The sequence below is a fragment of the Ascaphus truei genome, chromosome 7 (genome assembly GCF_040206685.1).
Source record: "Ascaphus truei isolate aAscTru1 chromosome 7, aAscTru1.hap1, whole genome shotgun sequence".
Classification (NCBI taxonomy): domain Eukaryota; kingdom Metazoa; phylum Chordata; class Amphibia; order Anura; family Ascaphidae; genus Ascaphus; species Ascaphus truei.
The window spans coordinates 64,677,949-64,697,214 of NC_134489.1; the positions used below are offsets into that span (position 1 = coordinate 64,677,949).

Below are 19,266 nucleotides of genomic sequence, written 5' to 3' on the forward strand. Positions count from 1 at the left end.
CTAGCGGGGACGCAGCCTTATTCTGTAACGTGTAACCCTACCCCTAAAAAAAAATAAAGCAAAACAAAATGTGGTTAAAAATAAAATAAAAAAAGATTGGTTATATTTTTAAAAAGGCAAACATAGCTGATTAATACACATTATCTTTTGTTAATATTTCCATGGTAAGCAAATCCCCTGGGTGGGGTTTCCCACCTCCATCTCATGTTTTGAAAACTGTTTACTGATAACTAGCTGATTAGTCTTAAATTCAGCTTCCCAGACAAAAGCACAAACATATGCATGTTTCGTAAGTAAATAATACTGTGTGACTCTTCGTGAGGAAGCCAATGACACTGCGTTGTTTACATGCTTTTGAGGATCACCTGCCCCTATAAAAACACTGGTCTATATGTTGACGCTTAATCTGCCATGGCCCATTATAACCTCTGGCAGTCAGCGGCGGTTTCAGTCACGTGACTAACCGATGAAAGACATGCGCCGCTGTGTTCCCGCGCCCCGTCACTTCCTGAGGTAGGCAGCGGCGGAGGCGGGTTCTCCTCAGTGTTATTTATTAATTCCCCCCCCCCCCTTATTGGACGTCGAGCAACAAAAAATGAGCGACAGCGGCAAGCAGAGCTACAGCGTTCGGGTGAAGCGGGTACGCGTTTCATTTACAGAAGCGTTTGAACGTGACGGTGACCCTGGCAGGCGGACACTTGGCTCTTGTCCGTAACATTTCTATGTTTGAGGTGGGGAGGATGTGAGGCTGATGCCAGATAAGCCGATGTGTAGGCGAAGGCCCCCCTCCCCATTTTTTTATTTTTATAAATAGATTGTCCTATTGCTTAATACGGATCTTAATGGGGTTCAAATAGAAATTGTAAGAACCGAGCAGGTCCTTTGTATTAGCAGTAAAGTGCTTTCGACCAATTTTACCGTTGGAGGATTGCGGCCATTTTGAGTGCGCAGCGTTATGACTCCAATTTGTAACAAGTCAAAATGGCTCCACACGACTGCGAAGAACTGCTGATCTCCAGCAGGAACTGTTACAGGAATATATATTATTATTTTTATTTTTTCCCCCATTCACTTGGCTATGCTCGAGATATTTAAATATTAGTTGAATTTGCTGTCCCTTAATGTTTCCGAAGTGCCCAACGTATTACATTTAGTGGTGAGGCACAACACGATTCTGGTTTTGCGATCATTTTTAAATTAGTTTGGGCCATTTACCTGCCTAGTTTAGTTAATCATCGTTTTTTTAAAATTCCGATTTACAGATAGAAACTAAATGTTGGAAGATTCACCCCCCCCCCCCCCCCCCGATTATCCTGCAGTAAATACCTTCGGCAGGGTGATTAGTGTTTCATATATGAAATGGTTATTCTGTTAGCTGTAACTGTAGAAGTTTAGCGTAATCATTAATGTTTTACTTGTTCCTTTGTTGTACTGTGGAAGACATGTATATATTTATTTAGGATCCACAGGTGTAGATGGCACTTTACAAGGGACAGTACAGGGAATGATGGTACATATACGTGCAACAAGCAAAATCTGGCCATAGGAAAGGAAATGAAATCAATGGCCCAGAAAGTTTACAGCCTAAGTGAAGACCACTCAGAATATTTGATTAGTACCCTAATAATAGAGACTTGTTGATGATAAATAGTTGAGTAATATAAGGATAAGTGGCCACTAGCTATTTTAAGACCATAAAATACAAATCTGAGCAGCTATTTTTTTTAATGGTTGGAAATCGTTGCAGCAATTGTCATTGGCATAAAAACATTATGCAACAATATAAATGAAACAGGTCAGCCGGCAAATCCAGCAAAAATTATGTATTTTTACGTATCTGGAAGGGGCATAATTAATGTAATTAATTGTTCTTGTATAGCGCTGCTAGTTTTACACAGCGCCTTAGAGACATTTTGCAGACACGGTCCCTGCCCCATGGAGCTTACAATCTATGTTTTTGGTGCCTGAGGCACAGGGAGATAAAGTGACTTGCCCAAGGTCACAAGGAGCCAATACTGGGAATTGAACCAGACTCCGCTGCTTCAAACTCGTTTATTTTCAGTGCCTGGAACCCCCTGGTTCCAGATACTTTCCTGTGCCAGTGCTTCTCGTGGAGGAACTGAGGTAGCTGGAGTTGACCAATAGAAAGTCACAGCAAATGACATTGCAGCATCCTATTGGTTTGCAGATCTGCAAATACCAGAGGACCGCATGTGCCAATTCTGTACAAAGTAAAACAATACCAGAAAGTATAATGGAGAGAGAAAACAATGGAAACGTATCCCTAATCAATCCATCCATGCATGATGGACCCATGCAACACTACACATTTGTTAACCCCACCACCCTGTGGTGGTAGTTACGGTCCCATTGAATGAATTGTTTACCAGGTTGATTCTTCAGCCCCACCAGGCAAATAAAATGTGATGACGGGTGGGAATTCGCCTGCCCCTATGGTAGCTAATACATTTTGTTTGGAGTTTCTTAAACCCCCAAAATCAAGAGGTTTGACCTCCTTAATTTTAGGTATTGTCAGTAATCACATCTCCATGAGATCACGGGGTGCATACCCTGTTCACTGTACAAAATAAAGGGGGAGGGGGGGTGGTTGAGAAACAATTATTTCCACCTGATGATAAAATCACAAGTATAATGCTAGGCAAAAAAAATAGCGGTGTTCCCTGGTTTGATTTTGGTTGCCATGTAAAACCCAAATGTGTTTGAACACTTCTATTCCACATGATCCCACACGCACTTTGGAGACACATTGATGTGGAATTTAATTTCAAATACTGTAGATTAGCCTACTCTTAAATTAACCTTGATTTAGGATTGCTGCAGGGAGCTTCATTCTCGGTTGTCAGCTTGTGTAATCTGTGTTTTGCTTTTTCTTGACTGCTACACCAATCGTTCTTTGGTTACTGTCAAGTTTATTGGGATATTTACATAACCAAAACAATATTACCTTAGGCCAGTGGTAGGGTTCCTGTGTCTTTGAATAGCTCTGCTGGTGGAATGTTGCACTTTGAATTTGCATATGCTTTGGTGCAGAGTAAATGAGTACTTCAGTATTAGGTGATCGATTTTTATTTATTTTTAATTTGGAGTAACAATTGATATAAGGAAAGCTTTCAATAGTTTTCTCTTCAGGTCAAGCTACTCTGATTTAGAAAGATTCCATGAGTTAAACACATGTACAAAAAAAAAACAATCTTAAGCAACGATTATACCAGATGCCGCTGGGCGCTGACGTCATCACGCTGCCGCAGAGCGGCATCTGAACCAGCAGATGAGACAGGGAGGTGTGGCGGAGGCGTGGCTGTGAGCGGTTTGCCCTCATTGGCTGAACCGCTCACGTGACACCCCTGTCACCTGCCAAAAACAAATTCTCATGTCTCCTCTCCAGTCTGCTGCCCTGCAGTTTCAGGAGGCGCGCATGTCGCGTGAGTTATGTTTACTTTAGTTTAATTTCAGCAATTTTGTTTTTGAGCCGTTTTTGGTATAATCATGGCTTAAGGCAGATAAAGGAACGGTAAATGAACACCAGGCAATAAATGGATGAAAGGGGGACAGTGAGACCAGCTTTGTGGTGGTGGGAAGGGGGTTAATTGTAAACGTAAGAGGCAGGGAGAAATGTTACAAAAAATTATGCGTGTTTGGAACCCCATATGTGCATTGTCCTCTTATTTTAGTGCACAGGAGCATAATTTTGATCCAAATGTTTTCCGTTCTTGAGTGCTTTTAAACATTTGAAGATACCCCTACTAGGAAAAAAGTGAACCAAGGCATGTGGCTTGTTTAAATAGGTTAAGTGGAGTTGAATGACAATTGTGCGGGAAAGGGTACGTGCATTTTAAAATGTCATTATCATTTAACATTTCCATGGTAGATTTATTTATTTTATTTCTTTATAAAAAATGTTTTACCAGGAAGTAATACATTGAGAGTTACCTCTCGTTTTCAAGGATGTCCTTATTTATGTTTTTTCTAAGGTGTTTTGGTTAAGGTGGCTTGTCACGGTTAAATTATTTTTTATTTATTTATTTTTCTGATTGCAAAACAATTGTCATTTGTTAAACTGACAGACCTAAGTAGCCTATATATAGTATGATATGCGTCCATTCCGATTTCCAGGACAAAGGCGGTGCATTACTTTTTTACAGATAGAAATAAGTAGGATCTTATTATACTGACCTTTTTTGACCTGCTATGAACTACCCCTCTTTATTGGCTAGAATAGTTTGGCGATTTATGATCGTTTTTGTTTTGTTATGGGAGGAAATTGAAACGGCATTTTTTGTGTTGGTGATATTGGGACCCTTATTATAAATGTTTTGAGGTTTGTAAGTTATAAACGCCATATTCTTCTAGGTTTGTGTTTTTTTGTTTTTTTTAAATAAACTCATGAGTAGACTTCATGTCCTTTGGAAACTGACAGTTGTCATGGTATTCTTTACTCTTGCATCTTTAATCTAAGGCTGCGTCCATAGAAGGACAAGCGGCACTGAGCCGCGCGGATGCTCCGCGCTGAGCCCCGGCATCCTCAATGAGGATGTCTTTAGAGGGGGCTCATGCGAGCATCCGCAGGCGTGCTCAGGAGTTGGATTTTTCAGCCGACGGCCAAAGCGGTTTTTCAGCGCGCTGTCAGCTGAAAACATAAAATCAGCGCGAAGCAGCGTCGCGGCGCCGGTGCGTCGCGGGCGATTGGCCCAGCGAAGTCACTGCCCCGCCTCCCAATCGTGCTCGCCTGCATGTGCATGAAATCATGCAGGCGAGCCTCGGCGTCAGCGCGGTTCAGCACTGCTCCCATCTCTATGGACGCAGCCTATTACAATATAAAATGAAGCAGATGTATAAAATATGCTATGGTAACCCAATATGAAATAAATATCTTGACAAATTAAACCATCCTATACAATTTTGACGAGGGCCTAAGTACACTAATCAAGGCAAAACATGTTGGATGGTATCTGACAATTATTCATTTTATAATTGTGGTTGCGATCAATTATTCATTTTATAATTGTGGTTGCGATACAGCTGTCTTGGTTTAGTTATTTGTTAAGAAAGGTCTTGTTAAAGCAAGCTAGCTTGTGAGATTGCCATGGTGATTTATATTTTACCATTGTTGTGGTGTGACAAGTGAATTACACTGCATATGGTAAGTGCTCTTGATTTTCATGTGAATTTCCAGTAATGTACATAGTAGATTTAAGTTGAAAAGATATGTCCGTTGAGTTTGAACTTTGATTCTAATTGGGTCAGATGCTTATTCACTAGGGATATATTGATCCAGAAAAGGACAAGCAAAATAACGGCAGCTAGTGAGATGACAGAGGCATGTCATTCTTTTGATGCACACAGACTGCTTCGGTTGCTTTGTGAAATTTACAACAAACTTAAATTCCTTGACATAGTGGAAGAAAATATTATTCTGACTCATTACACCTTTTTTTTTTATTTTTTTTTATTTTTAAAGACCCGATTTAACACTGGCAAACATGAAGTACTGTATATTTAAATCCCATTGAAAGTTGTTTTTGACAATATTTGTATACCTGAAATTTAGCTACCGTCTTGCTCCATTTGTGTCCCGTTTTGATGACGGACATCGGTGGGCATCCATAAAAATGATTGCCTTATTAAGGACAAACGCAGTCATGTCTAATTTTAGCGTTCTTATAACTGCAGACAATGCAAAACATTTCAGACCTTCAAAAATAATTTAAGGCATTTTTACTTTGGAGCCATTGAATACTATGAAATGCTTGTCTTGGTTTCCATTTTGGATAATAATGGCGTCATAATTTTTTGCAAAAAAGGTAAGGCATGCAGGTTCCTTCTAAATAAAAGGTTGGGAGCATTTGCTTACCAAGGACCCTACATTTTACAGTTTGTTGCCTACTTCAAACTTTTAAACCCCTTAAGCGAGTCACTGCTTCTGGTTTAAGTTGTTAGGTGGAACTTGTTCCTTTGTCAAACTCACTTATCTGTATCATAGAGGTTGACTAAGCATTCTCCAGCTTCTAACTTTTACGTGTTACGGATTGTGATTCTGGCCCTGCACGCATGACCTTTCCATGTTGCCCTGGGTATTCTAGCTTCAGGTCCATGTTTTTGCAATAGCAGACATGTGGTCCAAACCTGCTCTTGGTCCTCAGGAACTAAAGTCTCTTCTAATTGATGGGTCAGCTCTTGGAGATATGGGGGATGTGATCAGCAACAAACAAATAAGCATGGTATATTTCATGAAAATCATTAGTAGGCAATATGCATTTTGCCAAATTAAGTGGGAAGGATAATTTAAAATACAGTCTCTCATACGATGAAAGCTAACAGACCTTGGCATGTAAAATGTAGTGGTTTTTGTACATTTTGTTTGCAAAGAAATTGTGCTATTTACAGTGAAATGTTATTAGCTGATGGATTTATTGTTCCCAGAGAAAATTAACATACATTTTAATAAGGTGCGAATAACAGAACGGTTACTTTAAAGGTTATTGAATTTAGGCAAGTCAATCTTTTTTTAATTTTTTTTTTATTGTATTTGCAATATTTGAGTGTCCCCTTTCCGTTGCTGACTTTCATTAGCTGATTGTACTCCTTTAACGCCAAATTGACCTGCAACACTTTACAGAGCAATAAATGGCAGCTCTTTTGGCAGCAAATTGGCACATAGAAAATTTTGGACCTTTTCTTGTCGACATATAAACTTAAATACAAGATTTAAGACATTCTATTTTTGGTATACCATTAACTCGTAGTTAAAAATATGGCTGGTGCAAGAGTAGGTAGTGACTTTCTATTGGGGTTTAATATTTTATCATTCAAGGAAGATCATATTTAAGTTCAAAACTCACTGCCATCGGCATCAGACTGGGTTGGCAGATTATGAATTCACCAGGAACAGGTAAAATATGCATCGATCAGTGATCTAATCAAACGTGTTTGCTAATTCCTTACTCTAGATGCATGTATTTTAATTTGGTATGTTCAGCAATAAAAGGCATAGGTTATTGGGCTGTGACTGCCATTAACTGTGTAATTTTAAGACCATTTCAGACTAGTCCTGGTTATTATGCATTCAGTTTGTGGAACACATAGTTTCATTAAATTGAGCAACTCAAAATTGGTAAAAGCATTCAGAATGGTCTTTTTTTTAGTTTCAGCTCTGTCACTAGTTCTGACCCTGAAAATTTTTAAACTTCCTCCTGTTCTTTTTCTATTAAGGTTAATATTGAAGAAGGAAAATGCAGAAGTCGTCATTTGACAAGTTTAATAAATGAGAATTATTTGAAGCTCAGGAATAAGTGAAGCTGAAATTTGAAAAAAAGAGAATGCATGCTAATTATCAGAACTGAAGTCCTACTTTTAGACTATTGAGAAATGTGTGTGAAGTGGGGAAGATGAAAAGAAGTCAGAATGTGAAACTGAAGAATGAAGAAAAGAAATAAAAATGAAGTTAAGATAAGAAGTAATCTGGAATCAGAAAGCACTACGCTAAGTAATTACTAGTCTGTTTCTGTGTCCCTGTATATTTTTAAACTATATGCATGCAATATCTGTTTAAAAGAGTGCATACAGGGTAAAGTGAATACTAGGGAAAAAAATCTTAGATTGGGCTGTTTTAATTCAAACCGCCTAAGCAAACAATTGAAATTAAAATGAACACCCCCTTTCAGCTATAAACTGAGACTTATTTTTTTAAATTTGGAATGACCTATTTGATGTTTTGTATTAAACTTCTTATGTCTGTGTCCAGGAGCCGCGGTCCGCTTCAAGAAGCGGAAGTGCTCGTCACTCTGGCAAGTCTGCAAGCCAGTCTCCCAATCATTCTGCTGCAAGATCTAGATCTAAAGAGCGGTCCAAGCGGTCAAGATCAAAATCCAGATCAAGATCTGAATCGAGGTTTGTATTATAAATCAATTCAATTGGAAAACTGTTCACGTGCAACTTAAGAAGGGGTGGCACTGAGTTTGGAGCAGGGGAACCTGGTTCAATTCCTGGTGTCGGCTCCTTGTGACCTTGGGCAAGTCCTGCCAGGCTCGTGCTCACTATGGACAAAGCCTAATGATCATCAAATAATCTTAATGATCTTCCAATAATATTCCTAACGTGTAAATCACACTTTCCTGGTTACCTCCATTACACTAATGGGTTAAGTTCCACCCGCCAGATGAGAGGGTCGAAATCTCAACGTGTGGGACCATAAAGAGCCCCTCCTTTCCTCTCCAGGTAGTCCTCCTCCCCCCCCCCCTTTTTTTTAAGCTGAGGTAGAGGGTAATATCTTCCCGAAATGTAGAAAAGGGGTTTACCCGACTACCTAATAGTCAATCCACGGAAGTTGTCTGCGCATCTCCCGCTGAAGTTCGCACTCCAAGGAGTTGCTTGTTCCTTGGGGCCAAAAGGAAGCCATGCTGCAAATAGCTGCTGAGACTCGCAACTCCAGAATCCTGGTAACAGCCCCTTGTGCAGGAATCCTGGTAGACGCCATACCACGTGGACTTGGAAGGCAGCAGGGAGCTCTCGGGAGAGACGTCTGTGATGTTAAGAAGAAAAGCGGAGGTTTTAAAGATGTTCAGCACACATACATGCTGTCGCTACTCTCCATCACGCACAATGATCACAGACGCACGTGGTGGACAGCATTAATGCAAGTGCCTACTAAAGTGCTACAAGCCTACCTAAGGATACAGGCACTGCTTACCAACATGCAAAACTATCTGACCCAATCAAATATTACCTTACAATCATAGATGCAGTCTCAACGAAGACTATTACAAAGTTTCCAAGGTATGCCCCAGGGAGACAGTAGTTGTCAGTATTGTGATTTTTGTTTTTATAAAATACATGTCTATTAGTGTGATATATTGGTGATGATACCAAGTATAGCGCTAGATCAAAATGAAACAGCAGTGTACAATGGTGGTGTATATATGTGATGAATGGCAGCCTGGATACCTGATGATAGTCTCCAGAAATAAACTAATAATACAAATAAAAGGTTAAAACCCTGGCGCATGAATGTGAACAATACTAAATCAGTCCTCAAAAGGATATAACCAATAGTGAGTCTTGGAGATGAATTGAAGGAAGTCTTTTCGTCCTGATGAGAGCTTAGTCCCCAATAGGATGTAAATCTTCCCTTACTGCAACGGTTGTCCTAATCAGGGAGACTAAAACGAGGACAGGACATTGCGCAGCAACGTACAGAAGGAAAATGCCCTCCCAAATGAATTTCCCAAATGATGCCTACTTAATAGAAATAGGAAAAAGACGTGCAGTGGATAGAAACTATCACAAGCCTTCTGAGTCCAATCTTCTCCAAAGCAGCACGAACCCCACGTGGTGTCCCTGGTTCAGGTGGATCTCGAAAAGGTCCTTTTCCACAGACAGTGTGTAGATCTCCGTATTGTAGGATAAAAAGATTTACATGGATGGATAAGGTTGGACTTCTTGCGTGCATATCACAACCACGGTGATATTGTTTGGTTTATTTCATTAACACTCTATACAGTTGATTTCATAATTGTTCTTTTTATGTGGTTAGGTGCCGTCTAATACTGTTTTTCCAATCTGTATATTTTTCTGTCATGGGTGGTCAGAATTACCAGATAGGCAGCCGAACTATTAACACTAAAGTATTTAACTTAAGTGGTAGTCACACCTAATCACGATTTTTATAAATAGAATAGCGCAACACATTTTTCTTTTTCCTGAAAGGATCCAATTGAGCCAATGTCTGATTTCTTCTCCTGGATGAGGGACACAGTAACTCGGGGTATTGAGGCAGCCTCTTCAAAGTCTATACACAGGCTGAAAATGAGCAAGATTATATACCAGCTGTGAGACTCCTGTGAATTCAGAGGACAAACAATTCAGCACGATGGAGCTGGGATAATGATTTTTCAGTGGATGAATCCCCCACCTTTTTGATCTCTCATCAACCCACTTCTCAGCAGCAATAGATTTTGCAGACAAAGGACGAGCCTTCCCCTTCGTAGCCTAGGGGTTGTCTATTCAGGGGCCTGCATAGGAAGCCAAGAACCTTTCTGGTTCACGACGTGGCGACTGATAGGATTAAAGTGATGATCACAACCAAAAAAAAAGGATCCTCGACCAGGCCATTTTCAAGAATTAATCAATTTGAGGAGAAAGAAGCAGGGGCTTGGGATTTCCCCCCAAAAGTAAATGCAGCGATTTCAAGGTTTGCTAGACTAACAACCCTGCCTGTAAATGATGCAGCCTCCTTTTGAGATGCGAATGGGGAACGCGCTGAAGTCGTTTACTGCAGAACCCGCAACTTGCAGGCCTGCCATAGCTATGTCCGTATCAAAACCTATGGTTATGGGTCGCACTCCATCTAAAGTTAGCGGAAGACTTTGTAGCTGAAGCATTGCAGGATTCAGTTAAGCTAGTAGTGGGGTCAATGGCACTATCCATCATAGTCAGAAGAGCGGTTTTGGCTACAGCCTTAGCAGGCAGATTCGTCATCAAAGAATATTCTGTGTTTAATTCCATTCAAGGGACATCTGTTTGGCAGGAAGCAGGATGACATTCTGAGAACCTCCAGCAACTGTTTCTTCACCCACCCCCCTGCATAGGAAAGGAAAAGATGTGATACCCCAACCTGAAACTGACGCATGAGAACCTATAGGCCCGGATGGGGTTATTGAGTGCAACCTTCTGGCTCGGAGGCCAGAGCTCTTTTTCGTGGGCCAAGAAGCTATGGACCCAAATATAAAGCGACTGGGAAGCCCACATGAGATGAGGCGAGCTCGCACATCCAGCAATTTCGGGGCGTTTGGGTGCAAACTATTACTTCTTCATGGGTGCTCAATGTTGTCTGCAGGGGATATTGTTGGTTAAGATTGTTACCCAGAAGACACCAGTTTAAAAGAGCCTGACTACCAAGAAACGAGCTAGCCAGACAGGCCTAACCAACTGTGTCAAACAGCTTTTGAACGACCGAGCGATCTAACTGGTTCCGCCATGAGAAATATCAAGGTATCTACTTGCCCATGTTCCTCATGAAGAAGACTAATGGAACATTCGGGTCCATTCTAGACCAGAAGGGAGTAAACAAACTGCTCAAAGTAAGAAGGTTTAAGATGGAGTTCCCCCAGACCATTATTTCATCAATGGACATGGGAGACTGGCTTGTCTCAGTAGATTCAGAAAGATGCCTATTTCCCCACACCTATATGTTAGACACACGTGTCTTAAGATTTGTGATATGGGGTAATGCACAATCAATTCAAGGCGCTTCCCTTTGGCCTCTCGACTTTGCTGATAACATTCACAAAGGTGTTAACAAAAACTGCAGAATTAAGGAAAGAGGAAATACAAATATTCCACCATCCCAACGATATTTTAATAAAAGCATGGAGCCGAGTCCAGTTGCTCCAGCTAGTCACTACTGAAAGTTAATTAAACACAACCAAAGACCTAAGATTCTTAGGAACGCAGTTCAACATGCAACTGTGCTTGTTTTTACTTCCAACCAAAGGGAAACGTTTGAAGGAAATTATCAGAGTAGCCAGAGCCAGCAGTCCATGGTGGGCTCGACAATGCATAAGGTAGAGTGCCTATCTGCAACCATACAGGTGGTAAAATGGGGCAGATGGCATTACAGGAATGTTCCAACAGAACTTGCACCAATGGCACAGACAAACATAAAACCAGTTGTCTGATACATGATAAAGTCTGGCTTGTAATTACAACCGACACCAATGCCATCGGCTGGGTTACCCAACTTGAAAGTCCAAGGGATATGGCCTATCGGAAGTCGTGAAACGTCAAACATTTTAGAACTAAGAGCAGTAATAGAGATGAGCAGACACTTCTCAAGACCGTTACGATGTGCGCAGCGTTTAGGTCAGACAATCGTATGTCGGTAACCTATACAAGAAGTCCTGTACTACTGCAGGAATTATTTCCAATTTATCATCTGGGTAGAGTCATTCAACAGACCTTGCAGCGAAAAATAATTTACGGGCAGTTTTCTTAAGCAGGAAGACCTTAGACCCAGGAGAGTGGTCTCTAGCAAGTACGACATTCAACCAACTAGTCGAGATGGGGGAGACCAGAGATTGTCCTCATGGCAACATGGAACAGAAAACTACAAGGTTTCTGCACTGGAATTTTTCATTTCATTTCACATTCCCATCAATGCCGTCTCACACAGAATTCCCACCAATTCTCCTGATACAAAGGGTTCACAAATGATCCAAGCAGATGAACCATGGCAACTGCCAGTATTTCAAGGTCTGCTATATCCGGGTCCTCCAGTGCACCATTGTAATCCAGGAGCCTGGAGTTTAACAGAATAGAGGTTGAGCGGGAGCTACTCGAATGTAGAGGGCTGGCACACAAGGTGGTACAAACCTTGATGGCGACAAGGAAGAAAACGATTTCTATGGTGTACTATAGAATCTGGCAGCGAGTTCATCTGTGGCATCGACGCCAAAATGTAAGATTCTTGGAACATCCTACTCCCACAATTCTGGAGTTTCTAGAGCTGGGACTCCGCACTAGCACACTGAAGGTACAGGTGCTAGCCCTGCAAGAAAAGCACTTTGCTGCCATACTGTAGTTCTTGTAAGTCAATTTCTTCCAAACTCTGAAGAGCATCAGACCACATTATGACCCAGTTCTTGTTTGGGATTTACAGTTAAACCCTGCGACATTAACCGATGTGCCCACTTTGAGCCACTTTCTCAAGCTTCAGGTATGGACCGAAGTTAACAGCCCTGTTGATAGCAGTGACTGGGCGCAGGATTGGTGAATTACAAGCCTTGTCGGTAACTGAACCTTTCCGTATCTTCCATCAAGGTTACGTCGTCTTGAGGCCAGTTCAACTCTACTTATCCAAGGTTGCTTTCAAATTCCATCTCAACCAGGCGTTAAAGTTGGCCACATTTTGCCCAAAACTGGCAAATGACAACAGATTCTACACGCGTTGGCTGTTGTAAGGTGCTTAAAACTCTACCTTTCCAGAGCGGAAGAATTTAGGTAGTCAGAAAGGCTGTTCATCCTCCAAAAGGGACCAAGGAAGGGGAAAGCAGCGAAAGACATGCCTATGTCCTGGGCAGCAAAGGTTCCGGCTTCCCCTCAGAATTATGCATGGTGTCAATATGGACTTCAATTAGTACGTTTTATGTAGTGCTATTCTTTGGATGGAAGGTCCTGCAGTGAATTGTCACCACTTAAATAAAAGATATTTGGTTAACGAGGGGTGTGGTGTTTATTGTAGGACACCTCTCTTCCCCCCCCCCCCCCCCCTTTTTTTTTTTTTTTTTTTTTTTTGGGGGGGGGGGGGCGGTACTGCTTTGGCAAGTCCTATTTGGTGATTTATTGGGACAACCAGGAAAATAAAGAAATTGATGCCCAACTTACTGTAACTTTCTTTTCCTGGAGAGTCCATCCATGGCAGTGCTCACTAATTCCCTCCCAAAAGTAGTTATGTCTAAGATATTAATGTTTCTAATTGTAGATTTCGGCTTTTGTACTGAGACTACCTGGGGGGGAAAGGAGGGACTTTTTATGGTCCGCACCACTGGTAGAGAGTAGTCTTCTCAGCTGGAAGGTGGAACTTAACCAATTGGTGAGCTCTGCCATTGATGACTCTAGAGAAGGAAAATTACGGTACATTGGGTATCCATTTTCTGTTTTTTGTATTCGGCCTTGACTTCCAAGCAGGAGAATTGAATGTCCTTATGCCATTCATGTGTTGTGTACAGTGAAAGGGAGACAGGGCTTTTAAAATCGTGTGTTTTTTTTTTTTTTTCTTTAGGTCTAAATCAAGAAGGGGTTCTCGTCGACACTATACAAGATCACGCTCTAGATCGCATAGAAGATCCCGAAGCAGGTCGTATAGCAGAGATGGAAGGAGCAACAGCAATAGTCGCTCTCCCACGTCTGGTCGTAGGCGTCATGTTGGCAACCGGGTAAGAGAGTGGTACAAAAAGGCCTGTAAGACATAAATAATTTGTCATTTTCAGATCTCTTGAGTGCACTGCTATTTGTTGTGGATGCACCATAATACACTCAGTGATTTATATCCTATGCATAGTATACAGTTGCAAGGCTGCCTCTCCCTTTGGTACTTCACCGACTTCTCATTTTCAGTTGGCCCAAAAGCATTTTGTTGCTTTTATCAGTTGATGTCATTTTATACAAAAATTGAATTTGTTTTTCTTTGAAGATGAAAGGGTTTGCTGATTAACAAGGATTTCCAAGCTTTTTTGTTATCATTTATTTGTAAAGCGCCAGCATAATCTGCAGCGCGGTACAGTGGGGGTACAGTGACCTACATTACATAAACAGAATGACATCCAAATAAGGGCAAACAAATAAAAGGTAATGAGGACCCTGCTCATGAGCAGTTTACTTTTTTTTTTTTTTTTTAAACATTATCCCTTATTCACTCTAGATTGTAAAGTGCCTGATCATTGTGGGATGGGCATATTCCTCATGGTCCTGTTAAGGTTGTTGGGGTTTTGGCTAGCGTAGAGTTTGCTCCAGGGGGGCACAAGATATTTTTCAGCAGGCGGGCGCAGGGCATTTAAATTAAATGACGGGATTGTGTGAGGCTTCTGCAACTATCCTTGCCTTGTCTTCGGCAACGCCGTGGGGTCACATGACGCTGGAGACCAGGTAAGGGAGGGGGTGCGAGCAGGGAGGGAAGCAGGCAGTGGGGCGCATCGGGGAAAGATTGCACACCCCTGGGCTTGACCAAGTGTTGCATAGATGCAGTTTATAGGGAAAAAACAATAACTAATGCTTTAATTCTTTAACGATAAACACATTTTTGCATGTAATTTTTTGTTTTAGGCAAATCCTGATCCCAACTGCTGCTTGGGTGTATTTGGATTAAGTCTCTATACCACAGAACGAGATTTAAAAGAAGTATTCTCAAAATATGGTCCTATTGCCGATGTTTCTATTGTGTATGACCAGCAGTCTCGGCGTTCAAGGGGATTCTCGTTTGTATACTTTGAAAATGTTGGCGATGCTAAGGAGGTAAGTGAAATACATTTGGTCAAGATTTGGTTTGGGATTTGATTGAACCAGTGCAGCATCCACTTAAAGCAGCAATCCAAGCGCGTTTTTGTAATGTTTAAGAAAGTTTTACACAGGATTGTTGCAGGGGGTCACCGGAGCTGAACCCCATTAATTTCAGCTCCGGAGATATTTCCCTCCATAGTAGGTGCTAATAGCCACTCGGCTACCAGGATTCAAATGGCAGTTTTTCAAAGCTTCCACGCCCTGCAAGCCAATAGGAAGCCGTGACAAAGGAGCTTTGAACTTTAAAACCCAGCCTGCTCCGCCTGAGCGGCTACCGGCAGGCACCCCCTAAGGAGATAAGTATCTCTGGAAGCAGGGTGTCCCAGGAGCTGAAATTAATAAGGTTCGCTGTGGAGCCCCCCTGCCCTCTTACTTCAAACCAGTCTAAAAAAAAAATACAAATACAGTACTGTAATAATAAAAAGCGGTTGAATTCCTCCTTTTATGGATTAAAGCAATGGACTATAAGCGAAATATAATAAGCTTTTGAGTGTGCTAGTTGGCTCATTTTGTACCCCTACTTGTTTTTGTTTTAATATGCTGAATAGTTAGAACAGCGGTGCGCAAAGTGAGGGGCGTGACCCCCAGGGGGGCGGGAGATTGTGCTGGGGGGGGGGGGGTGCGAGCAGTTGCAGATGCCCCGTGCTCTTCCCCCAGGCATTTAAATTAAATGCCGGGGGATCGCATGAGGCCCCTGCAACTGTTTACTTACCGGGATTCAGCCGTCTGTGTTGCGTTGCAATGGCAACTGACGCCGCGGCACCATGCGACCTGAAATCACACGCCCACGCAGGGTCATCTGACGCGGATGAAGGTAGGCAGGGGGGCGCGAGAGTCGGGGGTAGAGAGAGAGGGGCGCAGCACAAAAAGTTTGCGCTCCCCTGAGTTAGAACATCTAGGTAATAATAGATATATCTAATCCAAGTATCTTTTGTATTTGTCTTCAAAGGCTAAAGAGCATGCTAATGGAATGGAACTTGATGGGCGACGGATACGTGTTGATTTCTCCATAACAAAAAGGCCCCATACACCTACACCAGGAATATACATGGGAAGACCAACCTAGTGAGTTTCCAGCCAAGCATAGTGAAATGTTGACAACTTAGGCATTTATGATGTTGTCCCACGCTCTAAAAAATGTCTGTATGTAGGTTCTTTGGTAAATATATACTTTCAACTTCTGTGGGTATATAACCATTATAACCATAACCTAAAACCTATTTAACTCAAATTAACTATTCAGCGCTCTAGACAAGTTGGTTCTGGAGATTTGTAGGTTTGTTTTGGGTTGTTATTCTCTTTTAGGGACCAGCATGACTTATAGGCTTGAATTATAATGTATAACACTTTCTATTAACGGCAGAGACATGGCTTCTTCTTATACAGTGATTACAAAAGAAATACTCTCTTTTTATATAAATCCATTTTATATTGGATAATATTTACTGCCTTTATTTCTTATCCCTCCCCCCTGTTCATTGTGCCGTTTTAAAGTATTAACTTGCATAAAAAAAAGAATTAACAAAAACAGTATTTTTAAACCGTTGTCGTATTAAAGAATACAGTACTTATTGCATTTTATTAATCATGGGTTGTGCTGCTATAATTGATTCATCCTATTTTATGTCCAAATTAGAAGTATTTTAATGTGTGAATTGCTTACATGCGTCACACTTTTTTTTTTTGCCTTAATTTAGTAAGCTGTAAAACACCACTGCCCTTAGTTCACAGTACTCTGATACTGTATCTTTCAACCCATCATGGTCTCTAGCCATCCTACAGGTGATTGCACCTTTAACCTGTTGATGAAATTCTATATTGGGCCTATATATTTTCAGATTGGTTGGAGGGGGGAATTTACTACTTTTTGGGGACTGGTATTTTAAAAGTGCCTTTATTTATTTTTTAAACAAAAAAAAAAAAAAAAACCTTTTTGTAATATATAAAATGAGTGGAAGTGTTGTATGACAAACCTTTAGCCAGGAAAATCTACCATTAATGCCTATGGTTGGCGCTTGATATACTATTAAAACAAGCTTTTAAACAAATCTTATTTAGTGGCAGTTCACGTCGCAGAGATTACCATGATCGGGGATATGACCGAGGTGGATATGACGACAGGGAATACTACAGCAGATCCTCCTACCGGTATGATGCTAATTTACACCATTTGTGTTTTTAGAATTTTTAAACACCTCTGGTTCAGTTTAATGTATTTATTTTGAAGGTGTCTTCAAAGTTAAGTCTGGGCACTTCATGCGATTTATTGTCTTACAAAAACATTTGGGTCAAGTAACCTTCATCTGTGTTCACTTCAAGTCTTGAATCTTCATGTCCAAGATTTTATTTATAATGTATCTATTTTGTTTGTCCTTTTGCAGACCCCAGTAGTTTAGGTTGTGAAAAGGTGCAAGTTTAACCTTTTTATTTACGGCTTAACTAGATGAGAACATAAACCTGTAAGCTGCCACAAACTATTTGCCTTCTGCTGAATCAATATAAATTGACTGTTCTATGTGTATGTTATACATACTGTAAGATGCATGAAATGTTTATGTAAGTTTCTTAACTTTGAAAAATTTCTGCTTTTACAGAGGTGGTGGAGGAGGATGGCGTGGAGGACAAGACAGGGACCAAATTTCTAGGTAAAGTAGACACTGGTCAACTTGTAGTTAAAGTAGAGATTTGGTGGTGGTGGTGTGGAAATGGCTTTCCATGTATAAACTTGCTGTGCATTGGGTCGGGGGGTAGTGAGGTGCTAAAATTGTGGATGAGCTGATGCTAGGTCTAAGGTTTGACTAGATGCAGGCATTTTTATTTTTTGTGCTGGTATGGTGTACTAGCACCTACCGTCACCTTTTGCTCTTACCGGCTCATCTCCAGTGGCCTGTTCTTGTAATGCCATGGCAATGTGACAGATGAGAAGATAAGATGCTGGGTAAGACACACACCACACCACCCCCCCCCCCCCCCCTCTCTGGTGTCTAACAATAAAAAGCTGCAACCTATAAAGTTGTGTCTTCCTTTTGGCTTGTTGATCTTATGTGTACATATTAATGTGTATATTTATTCTGATTAGATTACTTGAAAAAGTACTTGCGTGAGTTTCTGCATTCGAGAAATATTTTGACCAAGTTCAGAAATTCTACCTTGTACTGCATTTGTTTGTGCCACTGTTTTTCTGCAATCCATGTGTATCTGGTTATAAAGCATTGTGGCCTCTTCAGAGTTGACAATGTGTTTCTTTTCCTTTTACAGTAGAAGATCTCCCTCTCCGTACTACAGCCGAGGAGGAGGATACAGATCTCGCTCCAGGTCTCGCTCATACTCTCCTCGTAAGTATTCTCCTTTTTGTTCTTTAAATCCGGTAAGACTGGCTATGGCTCTCACTCATTAACGTTTTAATGTTAAAGGAGTTTATACCTTGTGGATTTCAGTAGTTCAAGGTTATTGTACATAAGTTTCTCCTGTTTTTTTTTCCCAGGCCGCTATTGAAGAATGAAATCTGGAAGACTAATTCAAGAGGCAAATCGAAATTGAGTTTATGGATATGTAAAGATTGCCCTAGTGTATGTGATATTGGCGACTTAAGACGCCATTTTATTACTAACTTTGGTAGATTGTAAAAAGCTCTTCATTCTGCTTATTTGTTTAGGCTTCATGCCTATTCATGATTCTGTTTTTTGCAAATGTTTTGCATGTATTTTATACAGTGACTTGTGACTGCTAAGAAGTTTATATAGCACACAACTTATTGGTGTTTTCTATTGGTTTTGTGTAAGTTGGCATATCTGCCTTTAAACTTTGGAATCGACAAAGACAAAAATAAAAAAGCCTTTGATTTTTACTCTTATATAATCTCTTTTGTTATGCAGAACTAAGTAGCAAAATGTCGCCGTTAACACTTTTTTTAAATTGTAGTTTTCGTATAAAGCATTCATATTTTCTGGTAGTGTTATGTGGCTTCATTTGATCCATGTTCTGTAATGTCTGCATAAACCCAGAAGTTATGTGGTTGCTGCTGTTTAGGCTCAAAAGATTATTGAAGTGAAACTTCTTTAGTGGCACCTCTGATGGGATAAAACTGGATGATGTGGGGCGACGTGAAACGGAAGTGACGTCACGTAATGGACGCCACTCCGCTCACACGCCCCTGTCACATGTTGCGGCGATAGCCGCCGGCGCCGCTCCTAATCG

At 41.0% G+C, this 19,266-nt stretch overlaps 1 protein-coding gene across 8 annotated transcripts; it reads left to right on the top strand.

Annotated features, from left to right (window-relative positions):
• The first annotated feature begins 407 nt into the window (after nt 1-407).
• On the top strand, nt 408-18,916 carry LOC142499472 (transformer-2 protein homolog beta-like). 8 transcript variants are annotated; one of them, XM_075608864.1, is made up of 11 exons: nt 584-640; nt 6,833-6,910; nt 7,231-7,461; nt 7,763-7,908; nt 13,796-13,949; nt 14,836-15,024; nt 16,019-16,134; nt 17,125-17,217; nt 17,664-17,714; nt 18,328-18,404; nt 18,554-18,916. In XM_075608864.1, exons 3-11 carry the CDS (start codon nt 7,438-7,440, stop codon nt 18,562-18,564), a joined length of 861 nt encoding a protein of 286 aa, XP_075464979.1. In that variant the 5' UTR covers nt 584-640; nt 6,833-6,910; nt 7,231-7,437; the 3' UTR covers nt 18,565-18,916. The 8 variants fall into 8 exon arrangements, with proteins under 8 accessions (XP_075464980.1, XP_075464978.1, XP_075464974.1 ...); XM_075608865.1 differs by lacking the exons at nt 584-640; nt 6,833-6,910 and adding an exon at nt 408-513; XM_075608863.1 differs by lacking the exon at nt 6,833-6,910 and having other exon boundaries at nt 508-640.
• Nucleotides 18,917-19,266: the final 350 nt, after the last annotated feature.